Consider the following 27,932-nt stretch of genomic DNA (forward strand, 5'->3'; position numbering starts at 1 on the left):
GCCAAGAAAATTATTCGAGAAATTCTTTTTTATTGTCCGAATTTAGTAGGTCAAACCACAGGGTGGCGGGTGGAGTTTAATGAAACTGCTTGAAGCGTAAAATACTTCTAAATCTAGCCCCTAAACTTTTTTTCACGGGTGTAAAAATAGGATAGACAACACCACTATTGATCTTCCTTCATATATCATTCCCTGTTTCTTGTATTTGTGATGTGGCAAAACATTTTTATACTCTACATAGCCAATTGACTATTCCATCATTTAAATTCGCATTGATAATAGAGTCTCTTTTATTACTAAAATATCAAGGGTCCCATTTGAAGCCTGTTTTTCGTTAGCCAAATTAAACTAAATACACTTGAGCAACGATGGCAAGTTGCAAGTGTGTTAAAGATATTCAAGGAATAAGTTAGGCTATCCTACATCCTCTACAATAGATTTTCGAGTGCTATTATAAAGATTTTTTCCAGAAATTCTCCACTAATTAAGACCCCATAGCCACATATCCTTAGTGATAATATGCTACTTGCGCCTCTTTTTCGTTCCTCCACATGATGAAATTGATCTACCATATAACTGCGTTAATGTATTTGATATATCTGTATGTCTATAAACCATGACCTCTTTTAGAGCATCCATCCGACTGTTCAGTACATAATGGTAGAACGAAAGAGGGGATGCACCCAATTCTAATACGTGTATTTTACGTATCTGAAGTTGAAATTGGGAATTAGAATACCGCGAGTTTTTGATTTCTAATCCTCCACTTTATAACTGAGTTTGATTTTCCTTCGGAGAAAGAAATACAGAAATAAATGGAATATTCCATCAACTGCGCCAACCAGCAAACAAACCAAACACGAGGGGGAGAAAGGGCTTGTCAATAAAACACCATTGTAATGTCACGACCTAAGCTCGCCGTACTTATCTCCGGATACGGTTCCAATCTCCAAGCACTCATAGATGCCACCCGGACGGGGGATCTTCCGGCTGATATTGCCCTGGTGGTTTCCAATCGTACCAAAGCATATGGGCTTACGCGTGCTAAAGAGGCCGGCATTCCAACGCTTATCTTTCCACTGAAACCGTATCGCGATGCGGGCAAATCGCGATCCGAGTACGATGCCGATCTCGCCGATAAAATCGCCTCCCAGAATCCTGATCTCATTGTGCTAGCTGGCTGGATGCATATTCTATCACCCGAGTTCCTAAGCCGCTTTCCCACTGGGAATGTAATCAATTTGCACCCGGCTTTACCCGGGCAATTTGACGGCGCCAACGCCATTGGACGCGCGTTCGAGGCATTTCAAAGGGGAGAGATCAAGGAGACGGGTGTGATGGTGCATCAAGTGATTGCGGAAGTGGATCAGGGCGAGCCTATTCTCGTGGAGAGTGTGCCAATATTAGAGAAGGATACGCTTGAATCGTTAGAAGAGCGGATTCATGCGGTAGAGCACAGACTTATTGTGCAGGGTACAAAAAAATTCTTGGAGAGGGCAAATAGGTGATCCATTGTTTTTTCTTCCTGTGAGTTGATCACGCCCTGGTATATGTTTTTCCTTACTTCTCTCGCCTCCTTTTCTTCCACTTCTTCTTTCACTCGTATTGTTTGTTTGTTTTTTTTTTGTTAATATGAGCGTTTTCTGCTTCAGCATCTCTTGGCTTATATGAACCTTAAACATTAAATCCAGGGATTACGCGATTTTTGCGATGTAACCCCAGTGCTTTGGAATTAAACGCAAGCTTAAAAAGTTCCACGCGAAAGGCTCCATCTATTACTCGTCCTCCTTAATGGTACAACCCTGAAATGCCTTTGGGGAGAGGGGGAGGAAAGGGGGGATTGCGTGGGAATATGTGAGTGTACCGATATATTCGGCTCAACATTCTTCATTCATTCTATTGACAGAGACGGGGATCGAGGACGGCCGTCGAGTACCGAAAAAATCCGAATACAGTAAATAATTCAGGAAACGTGGGATATTCAAAATATGCCAAATAGCGGCCCCAGCTGACATCATTGACAAATCTAAACAGAGAACGGCGATAATCATTCCCTTTTTATTTCTATTTACAGGAGTTTCCTGCACATTTATTCATATCGGCGTAGGTAATTCAAGCCAACTCTGGCTCCTCGCCGCCTATTCTCAATCAACTTGGAATTCCATCCACTCCGCGGAGCTAATGGAAGTGTTCGAACTCTATCCCCCCCTCCTCCCCTCCCTCCCCTCCCTCCTCTCCTCGTCGCCCAAAGGTTTAATTTTTTCTATGGCCCAAAAGTTCACACCCATTTAGAGTTTTTTATTCGGTGTGAGACGGAAAGAGAGAATCTAATTTTCCATTGCACCTTTCAGAGGCGATGCGAGAATCTGGCATTGATTACACTATTCAAGCATCATCTGTGGGGATTGATTTCACTATCAAACACCGCATGAAGCAGGACCTAACTAATGTTATTATTAAGCTGGATTGGAAGGAGTTTTAGCACCACCAAATCTTAACGCTGCTTAGCTTCCACTTGCCTTTTGTTATCCAGCTCCTCGGACCTTGTGGTCACAAATAAAGAAGGAAAAGGAAACCCTGGCAATATACCTTGTTTTGCCGAGGAGACAAGATTCTATATGAGCACTCGAGCGCCAAATCGATACATCTGGATTGCATTGTCTCCTTGAAAACTGGCGTCCACGGCCAAAGTGAGGCCGCAAAGCTGGGGCCACTAAGCTCGAAATGCTTGGAGAGGTCGATGAGCCTCGCTTTGGCCCAAGCGTTTGGGCGTCTAAGGGGCATCGAAGAGTCCTCGCGACAGAGATGCTAGCATTCTTTCAGTAAAGTAGTCCCTGTCGAATGGTAGGGCTCTTCTTTCGCATCCATTAATTATAAACCTAAAAGTCATGAGTTGCAATAAACGCTTTTCCAAATTGGAAAGCCGCAGCGGAAAGAGGAATGGCGAGAGGAGGAGGTGAGTAAGATCAAGGTTTATAACGCAAAACTTTGTGCTTTTTTTTTCCTCCAAGACTAGAGTCCGACCAACCCTGCCAGCCGTGGTGGTGGTTTGTCGCCTTATCTAAATTAAAGCGTAACCACTCCATCACGGGCGACATACGTCCCCACCCCAGCCCGCTGGCGTTATCCGCATGAAGGCTGTCGCCGCTAGCTAGCCGCAGGGCGCGCCATCGGGGAGCGCGGGAGGGAGCCAACTCTGCAAACCTATTCTGGAGGTTACATCACATAATCCCCCATTATTTGAAACATGGTCATAGCCTAACCGTGGTGTGGAGTGAGAAAAATAATGCCGAAATCGTAAACCTGGAAATGCAAAGTATGAAAAATTAGTATCCCTCATTGGCCGCAGATGGAAGAGTGGTCCGTGTCGTCAATTTGAACGCAGTATATAAATAGATGGCCTCGCAACCGTCTTTTTTTTTTTTTACGAATCCTATCATTCCCCATATATTGCGTAGTGCCTTCCCACCGTTGTTATTAATTCCACCGAAAGGATATCGCCTCTCTTCTCTCATGTCTTACTACAAGTGCGAGTACTGCCTTTGTCACTTCCACGATGAGGAGCAGCTTCGCTATCATATGCGCACCATCCATCTCCGATAGTGGTTCGTCGGGAGCAGGCACGCGTAGTCAGGAGCCGCTGCACCGTCTGCCTTCTAATGCTAGCGCGCCCTTTCATCGACTTTTTCCATTTTTGAAGCATGTATTCCTCTATTTTCCACTGGAACAAATTCCTACGACCTTGGTTGTTTTACCCTTCTTCAGCTTAGCGCTGAGCACAAGCTGACAAAGTTTTCGGTTATATTGTTTCTCCTTTATTGACTTTTGGATGTATGTACATTGCCGGCTCTGTTTCGCCGGTTTGGCCTGTATCTTCTGGATAGGACATTGTTTTCCGTTTGCACACAACCGTTTGGCTAATAAAAAAGTCGGTGGCTTTCTGAAGCGCCCTTCCTCCCACCCGCCCGTGTCTTAGTGATAAAAAATCGAGACGATATATCCGGAACTCCGGGGGGAGATGAGACATAACAAAGTCGGCTATTCGACTTCCATTAAGTTTATTTATTAATTTATCTGGGACTATCCCCAATATATCTATATTTCTTTTCTGTTTTTGATTGAATGTAAGCCCACATCTTCCCTCACCCGGAACCACCCCTGCTCCTGTCCACATGGTCGGCGAACTCTAATCCCTCTTGTATTAGGTTCCGGAGCTGGCCATTGCGGTAATAGCTGGGAACCTTCCCTTCTCCCCCTCACCTCTTTCTCTCACTCACTCAAGGGTTTATCCTGGAAAATCTGGCGGTCGCTACTTTCATTGGGCCGAGTAACAACCGGTGCAAGTTAAATTGGATTTGAATAAAAAAAAGAAGTGGGATATTTATTAGCCCTACGGTACAAAGCAATTAAGAAATCAAGAAGAGCAGCCAGCTGTTTTTAGCTCATCACATTATTAGATGCATAGCCTGGTAAGCTTTAGAGGTGTCTGTATCGACTGTGAGTGATCTACACAAGCTAAATAGAGAAACTACGTGAGTAATTCGGATTACAATACAAAATCTTAATAGCTTAAGTTTTAAGAGCCTCATCCCTCTCTTTGTTGGAATAGTGACCAATAAAAAAGCTCGAGGCTAGGTTTTTTATTTCCATGTCTCTTGTATGCTAAACATCTGCGAGCAATGAAAGATGTGGCTTAAACTGCCCATAAAGAATTTGTCAAGCGCCACTAAACACAACCACCATCTAAACCCCACCGCTGCTGCCCCATAATATTATGTCTTCATATGAATTTAGCGGCGAAATAAAGCAGGTGAGTAAACTACTAGAGACCCTATCCATTAATGACACAAAAGACAAAAGGTCACCACATTTGTCGGTTAAAACCGGCTGCCCGCCTCCTTCGAAAACATCGGAGAATTCATCAGCACTAAATACCAAGCCGCTCCCACCACTTCCAGCTCGACGAACAAAAAATGCTGGCCAAGCTGGGCAAAGTAATCAACACCGTCGCCTGCAAGATGCTTCGGATGGTTCCCCTCGCCATAACGCTCAGGATGATTCTCGCATTAGCAATGTATCGCGGCGCCGGTCTGCGCCATCCATTGTAAAAGACATGCTTAGCGGGCTTACATCCCTAATAAAGGGCAGAGTATCTTCAAAGGTTAAAACAAGCGCGACAGGATCTTCGTGGACTCCTTTGAATCGACCGCATTCAACCCAATCCCTACCGCAAACAGCCCTACCTCTCTCCACGCCGGGTCTTTGCCCACCCAATAGCGGATATGAGAGTCAGACTCAAACCAATGTTCAACCAATTTTTCCCGCCACTATACCCATACAACAGCAAAAGCCTTCCCTGTTACAAATTCCTGCTCCATTTCTAACAGGAACCAACGAAACCCAATACTCGAGTGCCTTGCATTCACCTTCCTCAACTCAAGTGTTGCAGCACCTGCCTCCTTTGTCCTCGACTCCCTCTACAGCCTCTTCAGTATCTACATCCAAACACTCTGCCGATTCTATTAATCAGTGCCATGGGATCAATAAAAATGGGAGGCGCTGTGGACGCCGACTAAAGCTGAATGAGGATGGCCAACCTGTGAGTGGCACTTGGTTTTGTCATCAACACCGAGACCAGACTCGTATCAGCACTATGCTGGACGTTGGAGGAATGATGCGAGTTAGAGCAGAAGGCAATACTACATCGGTTGTGATGCGGCGAAACTGTTGCTAATTTGTTCATTATTAGATTGGATTATGCCTCATCTACCGGATTTAACCAAGCGGCTACTACGAGAAGAGATGGAGAAATCCATCTCAAAATCCGATCAGCCGGGATTTATCTATGCCTATTTCCTTGTGGAAGGTAAGGTGCTCTATTCATGATAGCCTAATGGGTCTGGGACACTTTAGATAACCATTGCTTTCAACACCTCAGATCCCTCCATTGCACATCATTCCGGAACCCAGCAACATGTCTTCTTCAAGATTGGCCGAGCATCCAACCCACACCGGCGTATGCAAGAGTGGCAGAAGCAATGTCTCTTCCGTGCCTATTTGATCGAAACGATTCCGCCTACTCCCCCACCGTCGGACTCTACCGACGCTTCGCTTTCGGACCTCCCTCGGTGCAAATATGTGAAGCGTGCCGAACGTCTCATCCACATCGAGCTCGACTCGTATCGAAGTAGCTTGACGCAGTGCTCCAACTGCCGGCGCGTGCATCGTGAATTTTTCCGCGTAGCCCGCAAAAGCCCAGCACCGCCGGCAGTGTGGCGTGTACCGGGTCAAATTGAGGCGATGGGATTCGATGCGAAGAGCTATGAGGAGGTGAGGTCGGTGATCATGAGATGGGTCTGGTTCATTGAGGCCATATATGGAAAAGCTTAAAGGACAGTCGAAGGAAGAGGAGGAGGAGGAGGAGGAGGAGGAAGAGGAGGGGGGTGATACAATTTGTCATAATGTTTGATTTATCTCCTTGATTTTTCATGCTGCAGCATTACCTAAAGATTTCAGGAGAAGAATGTTGTACAGCGGCTCAACAGAGCTGGGCGTATTCGATATCCTCTTTGTATTTCATTTTTCGGTTCATTTCTCTTTGCATTGTAAATACGCTCAAGCTTGACGACTCCTAGATATTTGCGGGTGGATTGTAATTTTATTGATCTACAAGACTCAACACGAAGGTCTCAGTTCAGTGTTCGGTCCTAATAAGTAGTGTCACCTCATACTTGTTTACCTAAGCGAGTAGGCGTTACTGGTCCATTTCAGAGATGGCAAACTTTCCCATGCTTTCTCCTTAGAGGAGGGCGATCAAGGTCGGGGCATCATCTACCTGAATGATACAGACTTTTTATTTGTATAGTAGAACATACGGTAAACTCGATTAAATAAACTTCTATTTTTCAAATAAATAACGGGAGGTGGAGCAAATTAATGGCAATACATAAACAAAGAAAAAAAAATGGGGGGGGGGGGGGGAATTTAGAGGAAGGCAGGGTGAAATCTGCAGAGATATATCGGAGAGTATATAAGAAGAATAGCGGTGGTTGGGTTACGGCAACTGGATTTAGTTGTGAAGCACCGGAGGCTTACGAGCCTTGGTGGCCTGCTCAAAGGCATAGGCAGCCTTGATAAGCTGGGATTCGCTGTAGGCACGGCCGATGAAGCCAAGGGCGAATGGAACGCCGTTAGCGTCGAATCCAATGGGGACCGTGATCATGGGGTATCTATTGAAAACAAATATCCAGCAAGGGGGGTAAGACGGGGTCTGAAATGGCCGAGAGAGGAGGCCTCCCTATATAAAATGCAACGCAAAACACCTACCCAGCCATTGCCATGGGTTGTGGAGGGAAGAAGGCCCAGTTGACGGGCACCACCAACAGATCGAGGTTATCCTTGTTCATGGCGGCGTCAATGCCCTGTTCTCCGCCGAGCTTGCGGTCGAGGGCAAGCTGCTCCTTGTACTTGGGATCGTCGAGGCCGGTGGTGTTCTGGGCGGCCAAGAACACATCCTGCCCGAAGAACTGCATCTCTTTGTCGGCGTTGCGGTTGTTGAAGTCGATCAGATCCTGCATCGTCTTCATTGGGCATTCCTTGGGCAGGGTGGCAAGATAAGCATTGATGTCGTGCTTGTAGTCGGTGAGGAGCACATCATATTCGGGGGAGCCCGCTTTGAAGCCTTTGGACACGATTTCCTGGGAGGTGGGGATGGGGGCGGGATCAACCACGGTGGCGCCGAGCTCTGCAATCTTCTTGATGGCATTCTCCATGGCATCCTTGTCGGCCTGGTTGTTCAAAATGGCGAACCAGAACTCCCGCTGGGGAACACCGATGCGCATCCCCTTGAGGCCATCTTTGTCGAGAGCAGCGGTGTACTTCTCACGTTGGAGGCTCGGAGGAGGGGGGGGCATGTTGGTGAGGGTATCCTTGGAATCCAGTCCAGCAATGACCTCAAGCACTGCAGCAGCATCAGCAACACTGCGGGCAAGAGGACCAACGGTGTCTTGAGTATGCGAAATCCTAAATCACCAACAATAAAACATCAATCTCTGTCTTTGCTGCTTTTTTTCGCTGTGGCCTGAAAGAGGCGACCGGGTTTTCTCGAAAACACTTACGGGATCACAAGGTCACGAGAGGTGAGACCCACGGTGGGGCGGAGACCGACCAAAGCATGAATGGAGGCGGGCGCAACGATAGAAGCGTCGGTATCACTGCCCAAAGCAACAGTAATGAAGTTGGCGGCGACCGACACAGCCGAGCCTCCACTAGAGCCGCTTGGAGAGGTGGAAGTGTTGTAAGCGTTGGCCGTCTGTCCACAGCGGCCGCTGAATCCATCAGAATCATGATACCGTGCCAAAGTGCCATTCAAAGTACGGAAATTGGCCCATTCGCTCATGCATGCCTTGCCGAAGATGATGGCACCAGCCTCACGAAGCTTCTGGGCGAGGGTCGAGTCCCTAGTGGGTTTGCAGTTGTCATCCCAGAGGGAAAGCGAACCTGCAGTGTTGCGGAGATGTTAACATTCGCCAGCCTTCCTTTACAGGCGGTCAATCAAGACATACCTGCGGTGTTGTACATCTTGTCGCCCGTCGCGATGTTGTCTTTGAGAAGAATGGGGATACCATGCATGGGGCCACGGGTCTTGTTTTCCTTGCGTTCATTATCAAGCGCATCGGCAATTTGGAAGAGGTCGGGGTTCAGCTCTTGAACGCCCCTATAGGTATTGTCGAATTCCTAAAAGCAACACGGGCTGAGCGACCCGAGCACAAGAGCCTCAAAAAAGTACAGCCATGGGCTGGCCATGTGCTACTTACATTAATGCGCTTTACGTACCACGCAACGAGCTGGCGAGAAGTGATGGTCCCAGCGTTCAAGGCCGCCTGAATAAAGAAATAATTAATTAATCCGATAATGAATACCGACGCGTGTGGGTTGGGACCAAAGAAGAATAAAAAGAGCAAAATAAAGCTTTGGCAACCAAACCAGCGGCAGGCCATACCTGAAGTTCTGCAATGGAGGTCTCCTCAAACTTGAAGTCGGGGAGCTTCTGGTCCTGGGCCTCCTTCACAAGGGCATCGGTGTAGGCCTTTTGAGCGTTGATTTTGGCATCGAAATTCTCAGCGGCAACAAGGCTGCCGGAGAGGACCATGCACGAGAGGGTGATGAGGAAAAGCTTTATTGACCGCATAGTGGGGTTGTGATAGTGGGGAGAGGGAAAAGCGAGGAAAGGTGCTTGGAACCGGGGAAGTAGAAGGGGAGAGACAAGGAAAAAAAAAAAAAGAAAAGTCGTGGCAAAGGGTTAGCATATTTATCTCGCCTATACTACAGAATAAGTAGGATGTTTCGAACGAATCAATCCAGCAAGTCTATTACACAAGAATACGAACCGGTCGGTCTGATTAAAATTCTCCACCTATTTTTTCCCAGGTACGCCGGTGGGATTCCCCTGGCAAGTCAGTTGCCGCGACAGCAGAGTCTTTTTTCGCTTATTCTCCCTGCGGATAGTATATTTGAACAATAAGTTTGTACTCCTCTGTATGCCGCACCAAGGTTCGGCCGAGCCAAGCGGTTAAGCCTGTTTTGTCCTTGGTCATTTTAGCGATGCGTTCGGTTGTGTTTGTCTGGATGTCAGGGAGAGCGCACAGTACCGAGGCCAAGGCCTGGCCCAAGTCTGTGCCTCGAAAGGCCCCTCACACCTTACTCTCCTCGCCCCTGTGTCCATTAGGGGGGTTTCGGATGGTTTAAGAAGGGGGAGACCGGGCGGCGTCCGAACGGCGCGTCCCATAGGTGCTTGTTTGATTGACGTAGCGCGAGGGAAATGAAAGTGAGCAGGCTGAAACGTTTCTGAAACGCGCGATGAATCTTGCCTAAACTCTAATCTTATCATGCGAGAGCAAGGTAAGGTTTGCTGCCTTCTTTTCCCGCTGTCCTCGGGCGGTGCTAGGGCTATTTAGGAGTATACGCTCGCTAAATAGATCACCAGCCATTTTTCGGACACAAAAACCAATTCAAACTCCACGAAGCCTTCGAAGAGGATGAGCAAAACGGGGCAAAATGGCTTGATTCCAAAGAGAATGTTTATTCTGCTTCTCCCTCGCTCCTTTCTTTCCTTTTCGCTTCCCCAACTGCATCTCTCTCGACGTCGCCCTCTCGCCCTCCTTCCCCTCCGTCTCCTCTCCCTCTTCACAGCAACCTACTACCATGGGCTCTCGTGCTGTGGAACTGCTCAAGCGGTTCGCCGACAAAGCCAGCGAGGATGAGAACATCCCCAACATGTTGATCGATGACCCGGCCGTGAATAGTCTGGCGGTGGGCATCAACGGTAAGTGGCGACGGATCGCTCTGCCATTGTGAAAGCGTGCTCACCTTTAGCTGCTCTTGATTTTGCCTCGGCCAGTCTGGGGAAATGCCCTGTCCATCATCGGAGGGTCGCTTGTCGTCCTTATCACCCTTGGGCTCTGGCTCTACGACCGGCGGCTGGTGGACCGCATTAGCCTTCGTCTCAATGTGGCAATATCGCTAGTAGATAGTCAGTCTCTTTTCTAATAGCCTGCTTGCCCTCTTCACAGGTTCTAATCAACCTCTCCCCTCTGCACCCTTCTCTTTCTCCTCTCTCTATCTTCAATAGTTGCAAAAGCGGCTGCCATTCTTTACTATACCTTCTATACCGTCGAGGGTTTCTGGTGCAGTTTCAATGTGTTCTTTATCGTGTTGACGACCAATCTGTACCTCTTCCTTACCACCTCCATCGCCTTCAACCTCCAGTGGGTTGTGCTGATGGAGAAGCCATATCGGCCATGGATGGAGAAATGGCTCTACTTTTTCGGCTCAATCTTCATCTCATTGGTGTTTAGTGTTCCTCCGTTCATCGCGGGAAGATATGGACTTGATAGAGCCCAGGGCTTTTGCTGGTTCGTATTTATGGCAGCAGTGCTGTTAACTTTCTGATGGGTGGCCTATTTCCTCTCTCTTGGCTGACCAAATGCGAATATGGACAGGTATCAGGATTCGTGGACGATGCCGGCAAAGATTTGGGAATGGTACTCTTGGGTTATCCCGACCTCCATCAACATCATCTACTGCATGGTGGTGACCGGGCTCGTGGCGGCCAAAATTTACCGGAGCAATGCGCTATTGAATAAGCAAATCAGCACTGACGTCGGCACCGCTACCCCTCGCCATATCAGCTCGATTCAGCGGCGCACGCAGCTTGCTGTCAACCGAGTGTTAATTCGCATCCTTTTATATCCATTGATCCCCTTCCTGGTAAATATAGCTCTATTTTATCCACACCCTTCACCCAATTGAGCCATCGGCACGCCCTAATTAACATGCGTATCTATTTCTTTGATTCCGCGTGCCCACTGAAGACACAAACCGTGTTCATCATCAGCGAAGTCTATATCCACGTGCACAATAAGAACTTGTGGGGCCTGGTACTTGCTGGTAACCTCACGACCGACATTCCAGGACTCTGCAATTTTATCGCTTTTCTTGTCGACCCGGCGCTCTATAATGCGCTCGACAAGATCAAAGCCGACTTAGTGGATCGCCACGGCGACCCGTCCAAGAAGGGACTCAAGTCGGCCTTGGTGCGCACCTTCCTCGGGACCCGCAATAAACACAGAGATGTGAGTGGACTCGAATCAAACACCATCTCCATGTCTGCGCTGGGCACTTCGCACGGTGAGCGCTGGCAGAAGATTGAGGATCCCGACGAAGAATATATGGCCGGAATGAAGACGGATAAAGACACGGTAAGCCCAATGTCCTACTCTTCGCAAGTGGTATGAGCATTTTCTCATCTTCAATGGATACAGGCCCATATGATCACTCCTCCACAAAATGCATATCTTTCCAATGCCGAAGAAGGGGTTCGTTATCCCAGCCCAAAACCTCACTCGGCCAGGAGCCGCGCAAGACAGGCGAAGCAAAATGAAGAAGATTTGGCACAGGAGTTTATTGTTAAGCTTTAGTTTAATTTAAGAAAAAAAAAAAATACATATTCCCTCTGTCATTATCCGTGATCCCATTTTTTTTATCTTATGTCCTTAATTTATTTGCAATTGCTAGTTTCGTTAATCAAAAACAAATATAAGACTACACTTCATTTCCTATTACATCCTCGCTTTCCGCGGCCATATTCACTCTTCCTAAAAGCGAATATACACCCTCGAGTAATGTTGCCAGTGTGCTCTAAATACTTTCGTGACGAATCGAGAGAGGAGAGGGAGGAAGAGGCTGTTAATGAGAGGGGGGCGCCTTGTACCGTGTGACACCTGTTTGTCAAAGACAAGCTTAGAAGGGACGGTTTGCTATATTCATTCTATACGGCGGCGATTCGCACACGATTTTCACCGAAGGGAACACAAGAGTCCAGTAATTTTTATCCGGAGCTCCCTTTGATCGATTCCGCGACAAGAATAGGCCTGGCTGACCTCGAGCACCCTTTCCAAGTAGGACGGTGTGCTCGTGCACGCTTGCACACAACTAAGGTTCTACTCAGGAGATTATCTAGGATGGGCAAGCTGCACACAAGATTGTGCGCGGCTCCCAAGCCTGAGGAAAGATTAGCTTCGATTTCATACGCCGCGCGTCGCGGTCGCGGGTACATGGTTGCTCCTAGCACCTGCCAATGGAGGAAAAAATAAATGCTAAATTCAGCCGCAAGGCACCATGCCGTGTAGGAGCCCATGGAAGCCTCTTCAAAGATAAGCTACTCGCTATAAGGTTGGCAGTCCGGCGACGCTTTCATTCGGCCTCTTGCTGTTGCTCAAGCGGCCGAAACCTAGGCACGTTGACAGCTTAGCCATAGTTATTAGGCGTGGAGGGGCTCAGTGCAGTCTCCCAGGGCCGTGAAGCTAAGCGAGCAGATGAATTGGTGTTAATAAGGGGGTCCAGTCGGCGCGCATATGCAAGTGCTGCTTTTTGCTAAAAGCAGAATGGCATTTTGTATTATCTCATCATTGGGTTCCATCCTGTGAACCTTCTAAAGCTCGTTTATGGTTGTTTTCGTTTGATACTGATGTCATATTAATAGAGATTTCGTCGCTTTGAGCACATCGACCCGATAGGTCATGGTCATGAGTCGGAATTCTGGATAGACATTTCTCGAGTCGGTCTACTGCGACGCTACAACGATGAATTTTTCACTGTTGCACCATAGTAGCCTGACCCACCTCCACGGGGCGTTATATTTCCAAATACATAAGATGTAGACAGCGTGTACTTGTCTGGTAGGATTAGATCATATCAAGAGCGACGCTTGTTTCACATTGGTTACAGCGGTTTATATTGTCCTCTTCTTAGCTTTTTTTAAGTATAAGTTGCCCACCCCACTTCCAATTGAGCATAATTTGTTTTAAGGAGCAATTCATAGCGTCACATCGCCTTGGGAACTGACATCCTGTCAAAGGCTGATCATGGTGAGACGCCCCGCTCCTTACCTGAATGACATTTCTCCGTAAATAGAGCGCGAGTACATGTACATAGGTACGTACATGTACACGTGCCAAGGAGCTCCTACAAACCGTGGATAGGGGATATAGGAAAAGCTAGAGTGTAAACGATTCCCTCCAACATCACATCACTAGGAGGGATCGAGGGTGTCATTCCGGGCGAAATGACATTTTAGGGGGAGTGTTTATTGCAATGAACACGATTATATATTATATTTTGAGAGAAAATGTTCCATAAATAATCTATTTACTCGTCTTGAACAATGGTAGAGCGCTCGCTCACTATAGAGAAAAAGAATTAAAGATTAGCGATCGATCGAACATAGATTGGTCGTGAAGAGGGTTAATGTGAACTATACCATAGACACCATCCAAGAACTTTCGGATATCCTTGTTCTTCACAAGAGTGGACTGCTGGATGCTAGCAGCCGACTGGGAGACATTCTCGAGGTCATTGCCGGTAAGGATAAGCTCATCCTTCTGAGCAGTGGAGAGCTCGATCTTCACACCGTCAAGCATGGGAATCTTACGGACATTCTTCTCGCCCAAGAAATTGCGGATTTCAACCGACTTGCCATCAGCGCCAATCACAGCGTTGATGGGGAAATGGGCATACACAAAGCGCATTTTGTAGAGGAAGCCCTATTATCAATTAGAGTGCATGCGGGTTAGGATATGAGTCTATCGTTTCCATGGCACCATTCGATAAGTACCTTGGTGACACCGATGATCATATTGTTGATAAGCGAGCGGATGGTGCGAATGCAAGCATTGTGCTTACGGGAGCCGTGCCAAACAATGAAGCGCAGCTTGTTGGCGGCAACACGCTGGATTTCAATGTCCAAGTGACGAATGTTCTTCTTGAGCTCGCCGCGGGGGCCCTTCACGGTTACAATGCGCGACTTAATCTCAACGGTCACACCCTCAGGGATAATGAGCTCTTCGTCTTTGTAGATATCGCGCATGTTGAAGTGTATAAACCCGGGTCTGAAGTGGGAGGAGAGAATATACTTGGTTAGGATGTTTGCTTACTGGTGAGGGTTGGATAGATGGACGGATGGATAGATAGATTACCTCGAGAGCGTTGAGAAGCTGAGGAAAGAGAGAAGGACTGAATCCTATGCGCAAACAGCTTTACTTTTCGTCTCCGTCTCGAGATTCAGCCTGCCCTCAAATTAAATTGTGACGCGTATTCTGACTACTTTAATTTTGTGGGATTTTCGCATTTTAATCAAGGTCAAGAGAGAAAAAAGACTCAATGCATTTCCAACGACCTAATAATCTCGGTCGTTCAACATTCGAAGCAGAGCCCGACCCTTTCAAGCGGTTGGCTCAGCTTGATGCTTGGTTTCGATCGAGGCATCTTGGAACACAGCTCCAGGCCCTATCGCTTTTCCCCCACCTCCTCAACGAGTTTCCATTCCCCGTTCTTATTACCTCTGGAATTCTGAAGCTTGCGGATTTCTTCAGCTCCGCGTAATATGAATTATTTTTATCAGTACGGGATAGGGGCGTGTTTTCGCTGATGCTTTTTTGTGCGTATAGGATTACTACTAATCTCCTTAGAGTGTATATATATAAAGCATTTAAACAGAGCCGAAAACATTTAACTAAAGTTACTAATGTTGAAGTGCTGGTGAAAAGCATTTTGCCCATCGTACGCACCAATGATCGAGATGCACGAATTCTGGCGCTAAAGTAGGAATGCTCAAGATGTCCAAGAGGCTTTCTTCGAGTTTATATTAACTCTACGCGTTCTATCCATGATTCAATTAGAGTATTTGATTGCATATCTGATATCGTATCCGACCGTTTAGACGTGCTGCACAGGTTTTCACATCTATGCTGATATTTCATTTATTTTGACTCTCTACTACTTCACATAATTTCCCCCCCCCCCCCCTCAATAGTGTGTTGCTGCGACTTGATGCTCTAGGCGAACCGCAAGAAATCAACGCAGCCATTGGCGCAGCAGATCGTCTCTGCGCTAAGTCAGAGATATTTCCAGCCATCCTTTGCGATCCTATTGCATCCAAGCTGAAAGGTGAGTAGGCAAACACGACTCGTGTGAAATTCCGACCTTGGTCCCCCTCTAAATCCCGTCCGTCTTTAGATCCGAATATCGATGAGCGAGTGAAGATCAAGTTATTGAAGCTCCTCAAGCACATGCATCGAGATCTACAACTAGCGAGCAAGGTATATTTCATGATTTAGCTAGACTACAGTCTCGGGCTTAGGCTAATAATGGGTATTTCGTCGAACAGGCACGTAAAACATGCCTGGAATTTCTGGAGCGAACAGACACTAGCATGAACACCATATGCGTCATTTTGAAAACCTTGACGTTCCTCTCGAGCAAGGCACTAGTGTATAGGAAAAAACAGGTGACGCCTTTCCTCTATAAACATCTTTCTAGTCTAATTAAACTGGTCGCACCAATCGCACTAGGTTGACCTTTTGTTCGAATATGCTCTTCATGACATGAGGGAATATATCCGCCTCAATGCGCTCGCTTGCTTGCGATGGTTGGTCCGAGATGACTTGGCGCTCGAGGAGGAGCAAGCCCTGGTGAGTCTATTAAGACAGTGAGATAGGATTCCATGCTAATGGGCACGTTTACTATTAGAAATTACTCCACCTTGCCTGCTCCAATAGTGAGCCTAGTGAAATTCGCACTGCATCCTTGAGAGCGTTGCAAGTGATCTTGCGTCGAACGATTTTTGCCCAGTCGCTCGTCCTGGACATACCCAATTTATTGGCATTAATGGAAAGAAGCCGAGATTTGAAGTCTCTGCCGCTGGAGGAGCAGGATGTATACAGTCATGTCCTATGTTTATTGGCAGAAAAAATGCGAACTATAACAGAAGAAACAGGGGAGTCAAGCGTCTTAAATGCAGGTAAACATTCAGTAAACGTTTAGCCGTGCTAAACAGAGTGGTCAGTTTTTGGTCTCCAGCTGAAAAGTGAACCTATCTTTAATAGGGCAAAATCTCGAAAAAATTTTAAGCACAATACTCCAGCAATATTGCGAGGCTATTGAAAAATGGGCAATAGGTATAGATGAGAAAGAGCCCGACGAAAACGTAGCCAGGGTAAGGGTTGCGTATGGACTCGATTGTTTGATGCCCCCCTTTCTAAACTGCACATCTGAATAGATTAAGAGCACTCTCAAAACCATTTTACCCCTTGCCCTTCTCTCCGAGAAGAACGCTGATCGAACCTGTCAAATTCTTGTACAAATGATCGCAAGCACCCGAGGTAAGTCTATTTATGACCTCCAAGCATGGTCGGTTGAAAATTAACGCCGGTTGAATGTCGATAGGTCAAAACCTTTTGTGTCTAGGCAAATGCTTGCATGCCCTCACCGAAAAATATCATGCTATTCCCTTGAACAATTATGAGCTGATCTGTAGCATGCTCAAGAAGATCCTGAACGATGGCGGCTCAGGAGAACTGGTAACAACGAAGAACATCCACCCCATCCCTATCATTATCCATTAACATTTTCGGTCACTTTTATTATAGAGGCCATTGTTTATACCCCTATTTCGAGCGTGGCATACAGCCGAAGATGTTGAATTAAAAGAGAGAATTAGCAAAGAATTGGAGAGCGCAGTGAATCAATTGGGGGGCTGGGATGGCAGCGGCTTTGTTAGGCAATTCTGGGAGCTCTTCTGCGTGTCACTCGAGGCAGGGAAAGCAGGTCATTTTAAATTAATGCAGACCATTATTGATCCACTCTCTAAAATGGTATGTTCAAGTAAAGGTGATCATCGGCAGCCTCCTCCCTTTATTAACACTTGCTTTTTTTTTTTATTCTTCAGGTGGAAACAGAGGGCTTTCATTATTGGCTTACCACACTCTCATGTATCACTGAAGCTGAAGTGTCCATTCAGTCTATCCAGGCTGGTCAAGCCTCATCTACGGCCGGAATCCTGAACAATGCTGCCGTGAAGTATATCAAAGCAATGAACAGTTTAGATGTGAGTTCCCATCAAGGTTTAGGCCCTATGGTTTGGTGGGGTTGAGTTCCATTGTTTTTTAGGCCCTAGGAGCGATCGATCAACCCCGATTATTTCAAAAGTGGTATTGCCTGCTACGTTGCGATTTCCTTAAGCATCTTCAACGTGTTTTCGCTGCGTTGTCACGGGCAAGAAGGTCAGGGAATTGGAAGGAACTAGGCAGAGTCGCTCAGGTAAAGTCTCCATTATGCAGGAATATCTTGAGGATGGTCGACTTTTCTTAACAGCACTTCTAATCAGGCCGAAGCAATCAATCTTAATGAATTGGCACGAAACTATTTTTCACTTGCCCACTCTTTCCTCGACATCGATAACAATAGCATGGTGGTTCTCGAAACCTACCAGTCGTGCTGTCTTTCCCTCGGGTGTGTTCTCACATCCCTCTTGGACAGAAAAAGGTCAGCTGTCAGTTTCTTTTTTCCTTGTTAATTTGATCAGCTGATGGTTTCAAGGCTCTGCATTCCATTAGCTTAAACACACTGATTTCTCCCCTGATGCAATCCTATGCCAATGCGAAATCAAATTCGGCGGACAATGACACCTTGAGCTATTTTGAATTGTTGTCACAAATTTGTGATGAGAATGCAATGGAGTTGGACGATATAGGACGTGTAGATGAGCTCGAACGCCTTTTATGTAGAATCGTAAGTTTGCCCTTACAAATGCCCGCGTTTTTCTTTGTCCATCGGCGGCGAGTCAAAGTTCAGGTGAGCTGTCTAGCCTGTTGTTGCTCTGCTCTTTCTCCTCCTTGGAAGCCGTCGAGTCTAATGCCCACCTTGTTTCTTTCCTCTCCTCCAGTTGACCACGGATCCCAGAGATGACCAGCCATTTGTGCTAAAGCAAGGGTGTAATTTAGTCTGGAAATTGGAGGGGATCGTGCACGTAGAGGGAGGAAAGGGCGGAATAGGTAAATTGGAAGAAGAGGAGCGAGACTCCTTCAAGTTCACTATTGGTGTGTCCTGACTGCTGTTTAACGCAAAATGCGTCGGGTTTTCCTTGGAAAGACCGACTCAAGCATTTTAGGGAAGTAGAGGTGACGTGCGTGGTGTCCCGTGAGAGGCCTGGGGGTGCAGCTCGGTTATCTGAGCAGCTGACACATCAAGAGGGGCAAAGCCGAATGGTAAGGTTACTTAGGCTTTTTTTTAGAGTGTGTTAAAATGGCCTGGGGATTGCGAAAACAACAACACCGGCAGCAAGCTCACTACCCCTCTCTAGGAATAAGCTAATGTTTTCTTTTCCGCTCCAAGGTCTTCCGGGTTCCTATCGTCAATGGCTACTTCGAATGCATCTGCCTCGTGCCTATCCCCGAATTCGTTGAAAAAAAGCGGAGACCCATCGAGAACGGGAGGCGAGGTGCGCCAGTCGAGGCAGCGGATGCCTACGTCCAGGCGCGTGTCGGGTTTGTGGGTGAGCGGGAGGAGGGCCGGATAGTGTGGGGGAACGAGGCATTTGCGTGTTTGGCAGTGGAGCTCGATTAGGGTTACATTGTATATTATCATTTTAGGCAGGCGGCAATAAACGCTTTGTGATGTCATGATGAACTCAAGATTCCATTTCCTTTTTCCATTTTGCAATATCATTTTTGCGCGGTGTAACGATTAATGGAATAGCGTAAAGAATATTTCCCTCCTCTCCTCCACCTCCCCCCCTAGCCTTCTCTTCTTCTTATTTCCCTATAGTTGTGCTCTATAATCTGCAATCCAGATCCTTTTTTTTTTTCAATTCACTTTGCTGTGATATCCTCGGGCCCAGTTCATGAGAAACTAGGTTAACATTGGCCATAGGCTGAAGACCAATTTCCAATGGGACGTTAACCTTTCGCTTCCCTCTACCCCCCTCCATACAATAGACATTACGTGTTTTGGTTTTTGAATCGGCGTGCTTCATCCCGATATTGGTTCGAAGAGGTCAAACATCAGAAGCAGAAAAAAAATATCATGACACCCAATGGAGGAGTGTCTGGCTCCCCTTTCACCATTGCGCTTTGCCAACTCTTCGTAACAGATGACTTCCAGGCAAATCTTTCGGGTGCACGACGACTTGTCCTGGCTGCAGCCAAGAACAATGCCAATATAGTAGTGCTGCCTGTAGGTCGCCGTGGTCTAAAATGATGTTCTGAAACCTCTCTGACGGTCATTCTGGATAAAAAAAAAAGGAATATTTTTTCTGCCCATTTTCTTTAGATAATATGATTAAACATGCAGAGAGCATACCAGACGGAGAGACGTGTGAAGCGCTTTCAAATATGGCAAAGGTGATTTCTGAACAGAAAGGCTTCAAGGCCTATCATCTTTTGCTCTATATCTAACCCAAACTTCGGGTTCCCTTATTTTTTTCGGACAGGACGCTGGGGTCTACTTGATAGGTGGTAAGCTTAATGCGTGCTATTGGGTCATCCATCTCAGTGGGATCAAGCGATTAACTAACAACATACGTTTGATCAATTTAATTGGAACTAGGGACTATTGCGGAACGTGCGGCCAACGGAAAGCTCTACAATACGTGTGTCGTGTTCGGGCCGGACGGTAACCCTTGGATTTAACGAAACCGAGAGGGATAGAGGGCTAACTTCAAGCCTCCTGTAGGATCTCTGCTCTCGAAGCATCGCAAAATGCATCTCTCGGACCAAGATATTATCTCAGAGGAAGCAATGGTAGATGAAATGCGGCTTCTCACAATAATTTCACTTGTTTGTGGTAGCTAAATGCATCTGTGCCCTTTAATTCCAAATTTCACTTGGAAACAATAGGAGGCCGATGTTTTCTCACCCGGGAACTCAATACCACTTCTTGAGACAGGTTAGTAGGATTCATCCTTATCTTTCAACAAACTCTCGCTTCAGTCTTGCATGTGTTCATGCCACTAGCCTTTGGGAAAATTGGCATTGGGATAAGGGACGACTTGAATGTCCCAGAGATAGCCATGGTAGCAGCACGGCAAGGTAGAGAGCTTTGCGTCCTTTTTCTCCTTAGACTATTCATATCATCTGGCATATGTAGGCTGCATTGCGATGATATATCCTGCCGCCTTCCACTCCAACATTCAACACTGGGAGCTTCTTCAACGCGCGCGTGCAATCGACAATCAGATTTATATAGCCACCTGCTTACCCGCGCTTAATTGTGCAGTGTCCCCTCTTTCTTTCTTCCCTTTTTTCCGGTCTCACTAAACGTTCTTAACCCTGTAGACTCCAGCACCGCCTCCAAGCAGAGAATCTCTTTTGGCCGATCGACCGTGGTCGCGCCGAACGGTGAAATTCTCTCCACAACACGCCACGAGGAAACCATTGTATATGCAACGATTGACTCCGCCTTTGTAAAGGAGGTGCGCGAGGGAACCGCAATCAGAACCCAACGACGATTTGATGTATATTTAGATGTAGCCGGAAAGTAATCCATCGCTCATTGCCGGGAGAGATGCAAGCGGTGTTGGATCCGTGATACCATTATAATAGCCTTTTGTTTGCTATTCACTTATGGTGATTCACTGCAGTCTCTAGTGCGTTTTCTCTAGTAGGATTACCTCAGCCCCCTCCCCCTCCCCCTCCCCCTCCCCTCCTCATTTTTTTTTTTTTTTGCTCTTTTTAGGCACTTCTTCTATATAAATTCATATATCACTCGAGTAAAATTACAATATATCCCTTGCCTGTATCCACTATCTGTAATGAATGAATTCACTTTTCAAAAAAGTAAATTCTGCAGATACTGCTTGGATGGAGTGAGTGATGCAAGGACTCCACTAGTGGAGCCTTAATTGGCTTCACAATCAACCGAGCCTCTTACCTAGCCTTGTTTTTCAGGATCACCTGTGATCCAGTCCATAGCAGAGCTGAATGAGAACTGTAGGTTTGTAAATTTACTCTCAGCTTTCATGTAGGGTTCATGTGGCCAATTTACAGAGACACTAAATCACATTGGCCATATATGAGAGCAATACAAGCCCCCGTCTCTCCATGGTCCCCCTCTCAACCTTATTCCTTGTGATTTCTGTGTATTTGCCACCACTTAATCTTCTGCACAATTCGTTCTTGAAAGATATAGGTGAGATCCAAAGAGTGGCATCTGTTTGCACCGCAAATGGGACCGGTTAACTGACAAAGCAACCATTGGGAGCGCAACAAAGCATCCTGCCCCAGTTGCCAGGGATAAATAGCGTGGGAAAATAACAAAGAGAGCTGGTCAATACTTTTACCTCTCGGCTAGCAATGCAAAGCTCAGAATCTCGTTCCAATGTGAGAGAGTAGGGGGACTTTCGACCAGAATCATCCTTAGTAGCCACCGCTTAATTCCACGCCACATGGAGGCAAAGAACAGTAGCAGATCCTCCATATCATCAGCAGGCTTCAGAATAGGCTTCGCACCTGGTGCAGGGCCTATCAATTTCCCCTCTCACTCACGCTACTACCACCATTTCTCCAACCTCAACACGTGCCTCTGCCGCTCGAGCAGTTGCCCGAAAGGCCATACAATCCCGCAGCCATTCCTGCGGAAATCTCGCGCCAATCTCCGCAGACAGCACACTGATACCACCCGTTGATCATTGAGACGGCAACATCTCAAATCTTGCTACCCATACGGTTACCAGCTCCTGTGTCCTCACAGTTAAAAGTTTCCAAAATATACGTCAATTCAAACACAAAACTTGGCTGATTGTAGCATATGTACATATATATAAAGCGCTTCACCCTTTCTCAGGTGATGTTAAAAGACCACCGCGCGGATTGCCCTAACCTTAGAGTTCATGCACTCTTTAGTATGGTGTAAATTTGTCTCATGGGTATCTTAGAAATCATGTAGTGTATATAAGGAAATTCACGAATATCCGGGCTGAGATACGTCATTGCATTTAACGGTTTCTTTTCGGCTCCACGGCCATGACAAATATAACTCTTAGTACAACCACCTTCTTTTTTTATTATTTCGACAATTCGCCCAATGGTCGCGAACTTTTCACAAGTCTAGAGCAAGGCGTGGAAATATCTTACAGAATACCGCTAAATGTGAGTAGATTCTCTATGCTACATCCTTCTCTCATCCAACTGAACATGATCCTCCTCCTCCCAAAGATACCTTGATTCAGTGCCGCTTCAATGTCCGCAGTTCCCCCCGTCATGCTCCGCACCGCGAACGATACTGTTCCATTCGGTATGCCCTATTCCAACTCCATGTTCAGTGGATTTCCTTCCAATAATGCGATGAGTATGCCGTCGATGTACATGTCTAATTTCCCTGCAGGCGGCGCTGCGCGTCCTCTCCCCTCTCAAGCCAATCCGCAATCGTCGCTGACCACAGGGGGAGCATCTGGAAATTTCAACCAGCTCCTCCTGTTATTGCTCCAACAACAACAGCAACTTCAAATGCAGCTGCTCGAACAACGTCGTAACGCCTCCGCGCAGAATTTTCCCGCTCAGGGCGCAATGGGCGCCAATATGACGCCGCAATCATACGTGCCGGCCAACACCACCATCATTATGCCGACACAGCCGCAACAGAGTACTCTGTATAACGGTTATCCCGGCTTCGGGGGGTTCGGGGGCTTTGGGGGAATGTACCCGTACTATAACGCACTGGGGGGGTACGGTTGGCCCTACCGGTATGATTATGGCGGATACGGCTCGCTCTACTACCCCTGGTACAACTCCTGGTACAACTCCTGGTACAGCCCATGGTACAACCCCTATTCCTACTGGAACTCATGGTACTCGCCCTACTACAGCTATTACAACCCGTACTATTCCTACTACAATCCGTATTCGTTCTATAATCCCTTCTACTATCCATACTATGGCTACTATAACTACTACAGCCCATACAGCGTCTGGAACATGCTTTTTAATCCCTACTCATACGCATTCAGCCCTGGGTATTCCTTACTCTCGCTCTTGGATTACGGGCTGTCGGAATCCTTCCCATCTCTCTACGACGACTATGACTACTGGTGGTAATTTATTCTGTTCATCTACATATCCGCATATATATCCGCACATCCTCTTTGGTATGCTTTTGCTCCTATCTATATCCCATCCTTGTTTTTTATTGTCGCCATTTCTTATTCAATGGGTTCATGCTATTTGTTTTTTTTTTCTTGGTTATGTTTGTTTTATTCCACTAGGTGTACATACCGTTATCCACATGTTTATTCGCTTTTTACTCCCCTTTTGATGGTTAATTTTTGATGTCTTGGTGTTTAGATTTTCTATTCCTTTTCTGCATGAGAATCGTTTTTCCCTCTGGAACGATAAATCCAAATGTACTGTAGCGAGTATCCTCTTTTCTCTGGAAATATATTGTATATCTTCTATCCCTTCCTCCAAACTGTGTCAAAATATTCGTTTCAACAAGCATTCAAAAAGAAAAAAAACGGTAGTATTAATCCATGGAAACTGTACAACATCATGAAGGAAAAAAAAATATCTAGATCCAAGCAAAAAAAAAAAAATAAAACCTTAGAAGCCTTAGCAACCCATTAGAATAATAATCTCTTGCTCCCTCTCCCTTGCTTCCCTTCATACCTCCACCAAAAAGAAAGTTCATGTTTTCTTCTTAGCCACCGGTCCCACTCGCGTGGCCTTTTTAGAGGTGGTCTTGAATTCTCCTTTGTGTTTTCGCGGATCATTCCTACTCATTCTGGCTTTGTCGCGAGTCCCAGAGCCTCCTTCCCAGAATCCACGCGTTCCTGCGCGTGCAAACTCATTGCCACACGAGGCACAGGGCTTTTGAGAGTAGGGCTGCTCGCGCGAGCAGAAACCGCATATCATCCTGTTTGCAAACTGAAGAGATAGGGTTAGGGGTTGAGTGCGCTCCAGCATGTCAAGCCGAATTGGGGTGGAATTTACCTCATTCGTATGGTCTTCGGCCTCGTCATGGCAAATGTCGCACGGGTACACCTTGTTACAACAGCCTCCGAATCTTAGCCAACGATAGGATTTCTTATAGTGTTTGCACGTTCCTTTATTGGGGAGTGGCTGATTTTGCGAGATTGAAGGTAAAAAAAAACGTTATTGCGGCCGAACTCAAAACACAGATAGACTGCCTTTACCTGTCCCATCACTATGCCAAGTTCCTGCTTTGTCTTCTTTTTCGCCTTGAGCTTCAACAGTTGCTCCCCTTCCTCGCCAAGCATCAACCGTTCGGAGCCCTGGCGAACGAAGCGGATCTCGTCCACGGTCAGCGTCATCTTTTCGTGGCACTCTCGGCACGTTATGGTGGATGCTTGGCCACGCGATGGATTCTTGAATGGCGCAGAGTTGGAAGTTGTGTTGCAGTTAGAGCAGGTTGGGACATAGGTGGAGGGTAAGAGATCAAAAGGAGTACAGCCCGCCAGCTGTAAAAGCCCAAGCGAGATGGAGTTCTGGTGAATAAAATCTGCTCCCAAAAAAAAAATTAACCAGACAGTGTTATTGACGGTGGTCTCTGGCGTCGAAGCGCCGATAAAAACTCTACCAGATAAATATTTCACTCCAATAAGACTGGTGCAAGTGGAACAAGTTGTCCATCTCCCGCTTTTCTCGCTCGCCTGTGCAGAGGGCGCTTTCCTGGATGCAACGTTGCCAACCGCTGGGGATGCCTTGTCCGGTGTGATTCCGCTCACCTCGTTTGTGCTCTTACACCTCGCGCAGCGAACCACCAGATTGAGAAGGGTGCACTGCAACAATGCGATATTTTGCATCATGATGTTGGTCAGTCGCAGCTCCGTCCCTTTCTTTTGCTGTGGCTCTGCTCCATCTGTAGAGGGCCTTTGATCCGTGGCATTGCCCTCTTCTTCTTCGTCTTCACTGCCAAAATCATCACTCACTTCGTTGTTGGATTGGCTATCGTGCTCACTTTGGCTTGAGCTCGCGAACTCGTCTTCGTGTGTCTCCCTCTCCGGAGCATTATCCGAAGAGTAGAAATGGTAGCGAGAGGACTCGTCTGTGAGCTCCTGGCGTTCTAGTATCCTTCTTGTTTCTTCGTCAATTTTTTTGTTAGCTTTATTGCCCGTAACGGTTTGCACAGAAGCATTGACAGGAGACGGCGTCGGGACCGCCTTTGGCTGAGCGGGAGTTTTAACTGGTGGAGGCAATACCATTAGAGACCCGAGGCTCCGATCCAGCCAGTTAAGGTGTTGAAAAATGGAAAAGGTGGGCTGCTCTTGCACCCGCTTCAAGAAGGCCTCCGAAATGTTTCTAAGAAACAAAAAAAACCCCATCAAACCAATCCCATAAGCCATGCTCAGTTTAACATAAACAGAGAGATATTTTACTCTTTTTTCCACGAGGGCAGCTTCTCGTTTTGGATAGAGATTGTGCACGGCACCAGCGGATATGTTTCCGGAACATGAATCTGAAGCAGGAGCGCTGCGCCCAAGTCATCTCGCTCTAATAGTTTTGAATCGGAGGGCGTAATCTGCAGACTCACCGTTGAGCCGGACACTTTACACGTTTGTCTGAAGCGAGTCTGAAGTTGACGCACCTCTTGTTCGCGACGTGATCGTGCAGAAGCAAGCTCCTCAGGAGTATACGCAGTTTGTGGCGAGGCAACAGAGGGAGATGTCCCTGCCGATGATGTAGTATTTAAAGGTTGAGGATGGTTACTTTTATCAGCGTGATTTGTTGGTGGGGGAGGTGAGATCGACGAACTAGGCGTTGTGGTTGTTGGGGGAGTAGGGGATGGAATCGGAGAATGCTTGACGAATCGAATGGTAGAGGAAGGTGGCTGTCGCAATAGCGACTCAAGGTTATGGTCGAGCCAATTCAGATTCTGTAGCAAGGAGAAGTGAATGCCCTTTTGCCTGTCTTTTCTCACGTGCTCTTCAAATCCACGCTCCACATTCCTAAATTTTAGAGATTTGACAAGTCATCAGCGAACCAGAACAACAAGAAAATGTCAATGAAGGGTACCTAGCAAATCCCTTTGGAATATCTTCGTTCAGCACTTCTACTGAGCAGGCAGTTGTCGGGTAATCTGCAGGCAAGGAGATCCTAAGCTGAATACTTTCTAGTTCATAGGGGAACTCAGGGTCGGACGGAGGGAGATCCAATTCGATTACAGCCCCTTGATCATCCGATCTAAGGTAAGAATAGAAAGATAGTTAGCAATGCGCTCCTCTCTGTGGATCTTTGCCACGATACTCACTTGACGGTTTTATACGAGGAACGAAAACGTAGCTCAACCTGCTCCAGCTCTACTTGTCGGGACACCTTGGTCTGTTTGTCCTTGTCTTGTGCATTTTTACTTGCCTTTATGGACCATGTTTAGTTCAAAAAAACAAAAACAAAGGCATCTTCAGGAAGAGCGGTTTACCTCTTGAATTTTTCGGGCTTGTGGCCTAGCAATCGGTAATCTTTGTTGCTTGTGGCCATTTCTCCGTTCGGATTTCTTAACTTGCTCGGAAGAGGCACCAGAAGAAGGCGTCGCTTGCCGCTCTCCTCTGAGGTCGCGTGGAGATTCGGGATCTTGTCTGGGGGTTGATTTGGATTGCTGCTGTTCTGAATTTGTAGTAGTCGAGTTAGGTACTAGGGCCTCGCCTTCAAGAAACCAAGAGTAAAGCAATTAGTTTAGAGAAGAGCACGGGGCAATCACATTATCTCGGGTAAGCCATTGATCTTACTTGCACAAGCGCTTTGATCAATTTGGCGAATCTGATTTGCAACCTCCAACGTGCGAATTCCCCCCTCCAACTCCCTGATCTCCTCTCGATCGAATCCTTCTATGCTCTCCGCGCCCAGCTCCATCTCGAAATCGTCGAGCATAACATAATCCCCCTCCACTAAGTCCTCGACATAATCGCCCTCTCCTTCTGAAGAGCTAATATCGTTCGCAAGACTCTCTTCCGGCGCAGGGACCGGGGACGGTCGACCCGAAGCGCGAAGAATGTGACGGAATTGGCAGCTTTCACCGGCGCGGCATCCCCCAGGGCGATTGTAAAATCGGCAGATCGGCGGGAATCGACGCGGTCGCCGCACGTAAGGATGCATTTGGGTGAATGGAGGATCCGCGGTGGGATTGTCGATTAGGGGTGGTGTCTGTGCCATGAGAAAATGGATTGCTGCAACTGCAAGAGAGGAACCAATGGATTGGGTACTGTTTAAGGGAACACCATTCGGTCAGTTGCGGCGGCGCGGTTTAAATATGTATCTAGCTTTTTCGGGTCTTTGAGTAAGCCTGTAGCGCACAAGTAAAAATTACCACTTAAGACAATTTTTGGCCGTGACTACCGGAGTGACTGCTTATAAATCTACGATATTTATTTGACAAATGCAAGTGCCACTAAAAGAAGGAAAAAAAAAGATATCAGTTTTAAGAGACAGAAAAACGGAAAACATAATTTTATAATAAATTCCACACACAAAACATACAAATTTAGAAATTCACAAAAAAGGCCATAAAGCGGTTGTAGAAAAAAAAATTGGTAATGGTCCTGACAAAATGCTCTTTTGCGCACAAAAGAAAAAATATTACAATTGCCGAGA

At 46.8% G+C, this 27,932-nt stretch overlaps 12 protein-coding genes across 12 annotated transcripts; 9 read left to right on the forward strand and 3 right to left on the reverse strand.

The window, feature by feature from the left end:
* Nucleotides 1-899: 899 nt before the first annotated feature.
* Nucleotides 900-1,508, forward strand: VTP21DRAFT_11616 (uncharacterized protein; the record flags this gene model as incomplete). The annotated part of the gene is made up of 1 exon (XM_069391080.1): nucleotides 900-1,508. One exon carries the CDS (start codon nucleotides 900-902, stop codon nucleotides 1,506-1,508), a length of 609 nt encoding a protein of 202 aa, XP_069252247.1.
* A 2,048-nt stretch (nucleotides 1,509-3,556) lies between these two features.
* On the forward strand, nucleotides 3,557-3,787 carry VTP21DRAFT_11617 (uncharacterized protein; the record flags this gene model as incomplete). The annotated part of the gene is made up of 1 exon (XM_069391081.1): nucleotides 3,557-3,787. One exon carries the CDS (start codon nucleotides 3,557-3,559, stop codon nucleotides 3,785-3,787), a length of 231 nt encoding a protein of 76 aa, XP_069252248.1.
* A 987-nt stretch (nucleotides 3,788-4,774) lies between these two features.
* Nucleotides 4,775-5,734, forward strand: VTP21DRAFT_11618 (uncharacterized protein; the record flags this gene model as incomplete). The annotated part of the gene is made up of 1 exon (XM_069391082.1): nucleotides 4,775-5,734. One exon carries the CDS (start codon nucleotides 4,775-4,777, stop codon nucleotides 5,732-5,734), a length of 960 nt encoding a protein of 319 aa, XP_069252249.1.
* Nucleotides 5,735-5,757: 23 nt separating this feature from the next.
* Nucleotides 5,758-6,390, forward strand: VTP21DRAFT_11619 (uncharacterized protein; the record flags this gene model as incomplete). Its single annotated transcript, XM_069391083.1, has 2 exons — nucleotides 5,758-5,866; nucleotides 5,939-6,390. 2 exons carry the CDS (start codon nucleotides 5,758-5,760, stop codon nucleotides 6,388-6,390), a joined length of 561 nt encoding a protein of 186 aa, XP_069252250.1.
* A 679-nt stretch (nucleotides 6,391-7,069) lies between these two features.
* Nucleotides 7,070-9,190, reverse strand: VTP21DRAFT_11620 (uncharacterized protein; the record flags this gene model as incomplete). The annotated part of the gene is made up of 6 exons (XM_069391085.1): nucleotides 7,070-7,229; nucleotides 7,327-8,022; nucleotides 8,118-8,499; nucleotides 8,565-8,736; nucleotides 8,817-8,882; nucleotides 9,002-9,190. The coding sequence occupies 6 exons, from the start codon at nucleotides 9,188-9,190 to the stop codon at nucleotides 7,070-7,072; spliced, it is 1,665 nt and encodes a 554-aa protein (XP_069252251.1).
* Nucleotides 9,191-10,203: 1,013 nt separating this feature from the next.
* VTP21DRAFT_11621 (uncharacterized protein) lies at nucleotides 10,204-11,978 on the forward strand (the record flags this gene model as incomplete). The annotated part of the gene is made up of 6 exons (XM_069391086.1): nucleotides 10,204-10,324; nucleotides 10,400-10,531; nucleotides 10,631-10,913; nucleotides 11,001-11,268; nucleotides 11,373-11,759; nucleotides 11,823-11,978. The coding sequence occupies 6 exons, from the start codon at nucleotides 10,204-10,206 to the stop codon at nucleotides 11,976-11,978; spliced, it is 1,347 nt and encodes a 448-aa protein (XP_069252252.1).
* A 1,729-nt stretch (nucleotides 11,979-13,707) lies between these two features.
* Nucleotides 13,708-14,425, reverse strand: VTP21DRAFT_11622 (60S ribosomal protein uL6; the record flags this gene model as incomplete). The annotated part of the gene is made up of 3 exons (XM_069391087.1): nucleotides 13,708-13,742; nucleotides 13,820-14,102; nucleotides 14,174-14,425. The coding sequence occupies 3 exons, from the start codon at nucleotides 14,423-14,425 to the stop codon at nucleotides 13,708-13,710; spliced, it is 570 nt and encodes a 189-aa protein (XP_069252253.1).
* A 293-nt stretch (nucleotides 14,426-14,718) lies between these two features.
* On the forward strand, nucleotides 14,719-18,960 carry VTP21DRAFT_11623 (uncharacterized protein; the record flags this gene model as incomplete). Its single annotated transcript, XM_069391088.1, has 19 exons — nucleotides 14,719-14,936; nucleotides 15,006-15,158; nucleotides 15,237-15,290; nucleotides 15,371-15,504; nucleotides 15,574-15,656; nucleotides 15,725-15,844; nucleotides 15,909-16,028; nucleotides 16,087-16,357; nucleotides 16,443-16,552; nucleotides 16,616-16,718; nucleotides 16,783-16,916; nucleotides 16,986-17,210; nucleotides 17,285-17,443; nucleotides 17,506-17,655; nucleotides 17,723-17,880; nucleotides 17,952-18,189; nucleotides 18,281-18,389; nucleotides 18,487-18,602; nucleotides 18,730-18,960. 19 exons carry the CDS (start codon nucleotides 14,719-14,721, stop codon nucleotides 18,958-18,960), a joined length of 2,886 nt encoding a protein of 961 aa, XP_069252254.1.
* Nucleotides 18,961-19,670: 710 nt separating this feature from the next.
* VTP21DRAFT_11624 (uncharacterized protein) lies at nucleotides 19,671-20,875 on the forward strand (the record flags this gene model as incomplete). Its single annotated transcript, XM_069391089.1, has 8 exons — nucleotides 19,671-19,736; nucleotides 19,826-19,850; nucleotides 19,942-20,007; nucleotides 20,068-20,135; nucleotides 20,232-20,280; nucleotides 20,349-20,423; nucleotides 20,482-20,604; nucleotides 20,670-20,875. The coding sequence occupies 8 exons, from the start codon at nucleotides 19,671-19,673 to the stop codon at nucleotides 20,873-20,875; spliced, it is 678 nt and encodes a 225-aa protein (XP_069252255.1).
* A 903-nt stretch (nucleotides 20,876-21,778) lies between these two features.
* Nucleotides 21,779-22,018, forward strand: VTP21DRAFT_11625 (uncharacterized protein; the record flags this gene model as incomplete). Its single annotated transcript, XM_069391090.1, has 1 exon — nucleotides 21,779-22,018. The coding sequence occupies one exon, from the start codon at nucleotides 21,779-21,781 to the stop codon at nucleotides 22,016-22,018; it is 240 nt and encodes a 79-aa protein (XP_069252256.1).
* Nucleotides 22,019-22,571: 553 nt separating this feature from the next.
* Nucleotides 22,572-23,426, forward strand: VTP21DRAFT_11626 (uncharacterized protein; the record flags this gene model as incomplete). The annotated part of the gene is made up of 1 exon (XM_069391091.1): nucleotides 22,572-23,426. The coding sequence occupies one exon, from the start codon at nucleotides 22,572-22,574 to the stop codon at nucleotides 23,424-23,426; it is 855 nt and encodes a 284-aa protein (XP_069252257.1).
* A 585-nt stretch (nucleotides 23,427-24,011) lies between these two features.
* On the reverse strand, nucleotides 24,012-27,494 carry VTP21DRAFT_11627 (uncharacterized protein; the record flags this gene model as incomplete). Its single annotated transcript, XM_069391092.1, has 9 exons — nucleotides 24,012-24,251; nucleotides 24,318-24,446; nucleotides 24,521-24,846; nucleotides 24,925-25,646; nucleotides 25,724-26,293; nucleotides 26,361-26,528; nucleotides 26,596-26,699; nucleotides 26,764-26,987; nucleotides 27,071-27,494. The coding sequence occupies 9 exons, from the start codon at nucleotides 27,492-27,494 to the stop codon at nucleotides 24,012-24,014; spliced, it is 2,907 nt and encodes a 968-aa protein (XP_069252258.1).
* Between the last annotated feature and the right edge of the window lie 438 nt (nucleotides 27,495-27,932).

Source organism: Calcarisporiella thermophila (genome assembly GCF_041956535.1).
Source record: "Calcarisporiella thermophila strain CBS 279.70 unplaced genomic scaffold VTP21scaffold_9, whole genome shotgun sequence".
In the NCBI taxonomy this organism is placed as follows: domain Eukaryota; kingdom Fungi; phylum Calcarisporiellomycota; class Calcarisporiellomycetes; order Calcarisporiellales; family Calcarisporiellaceae; genus Calcarisporiella; species Calcarisporiella thermophila.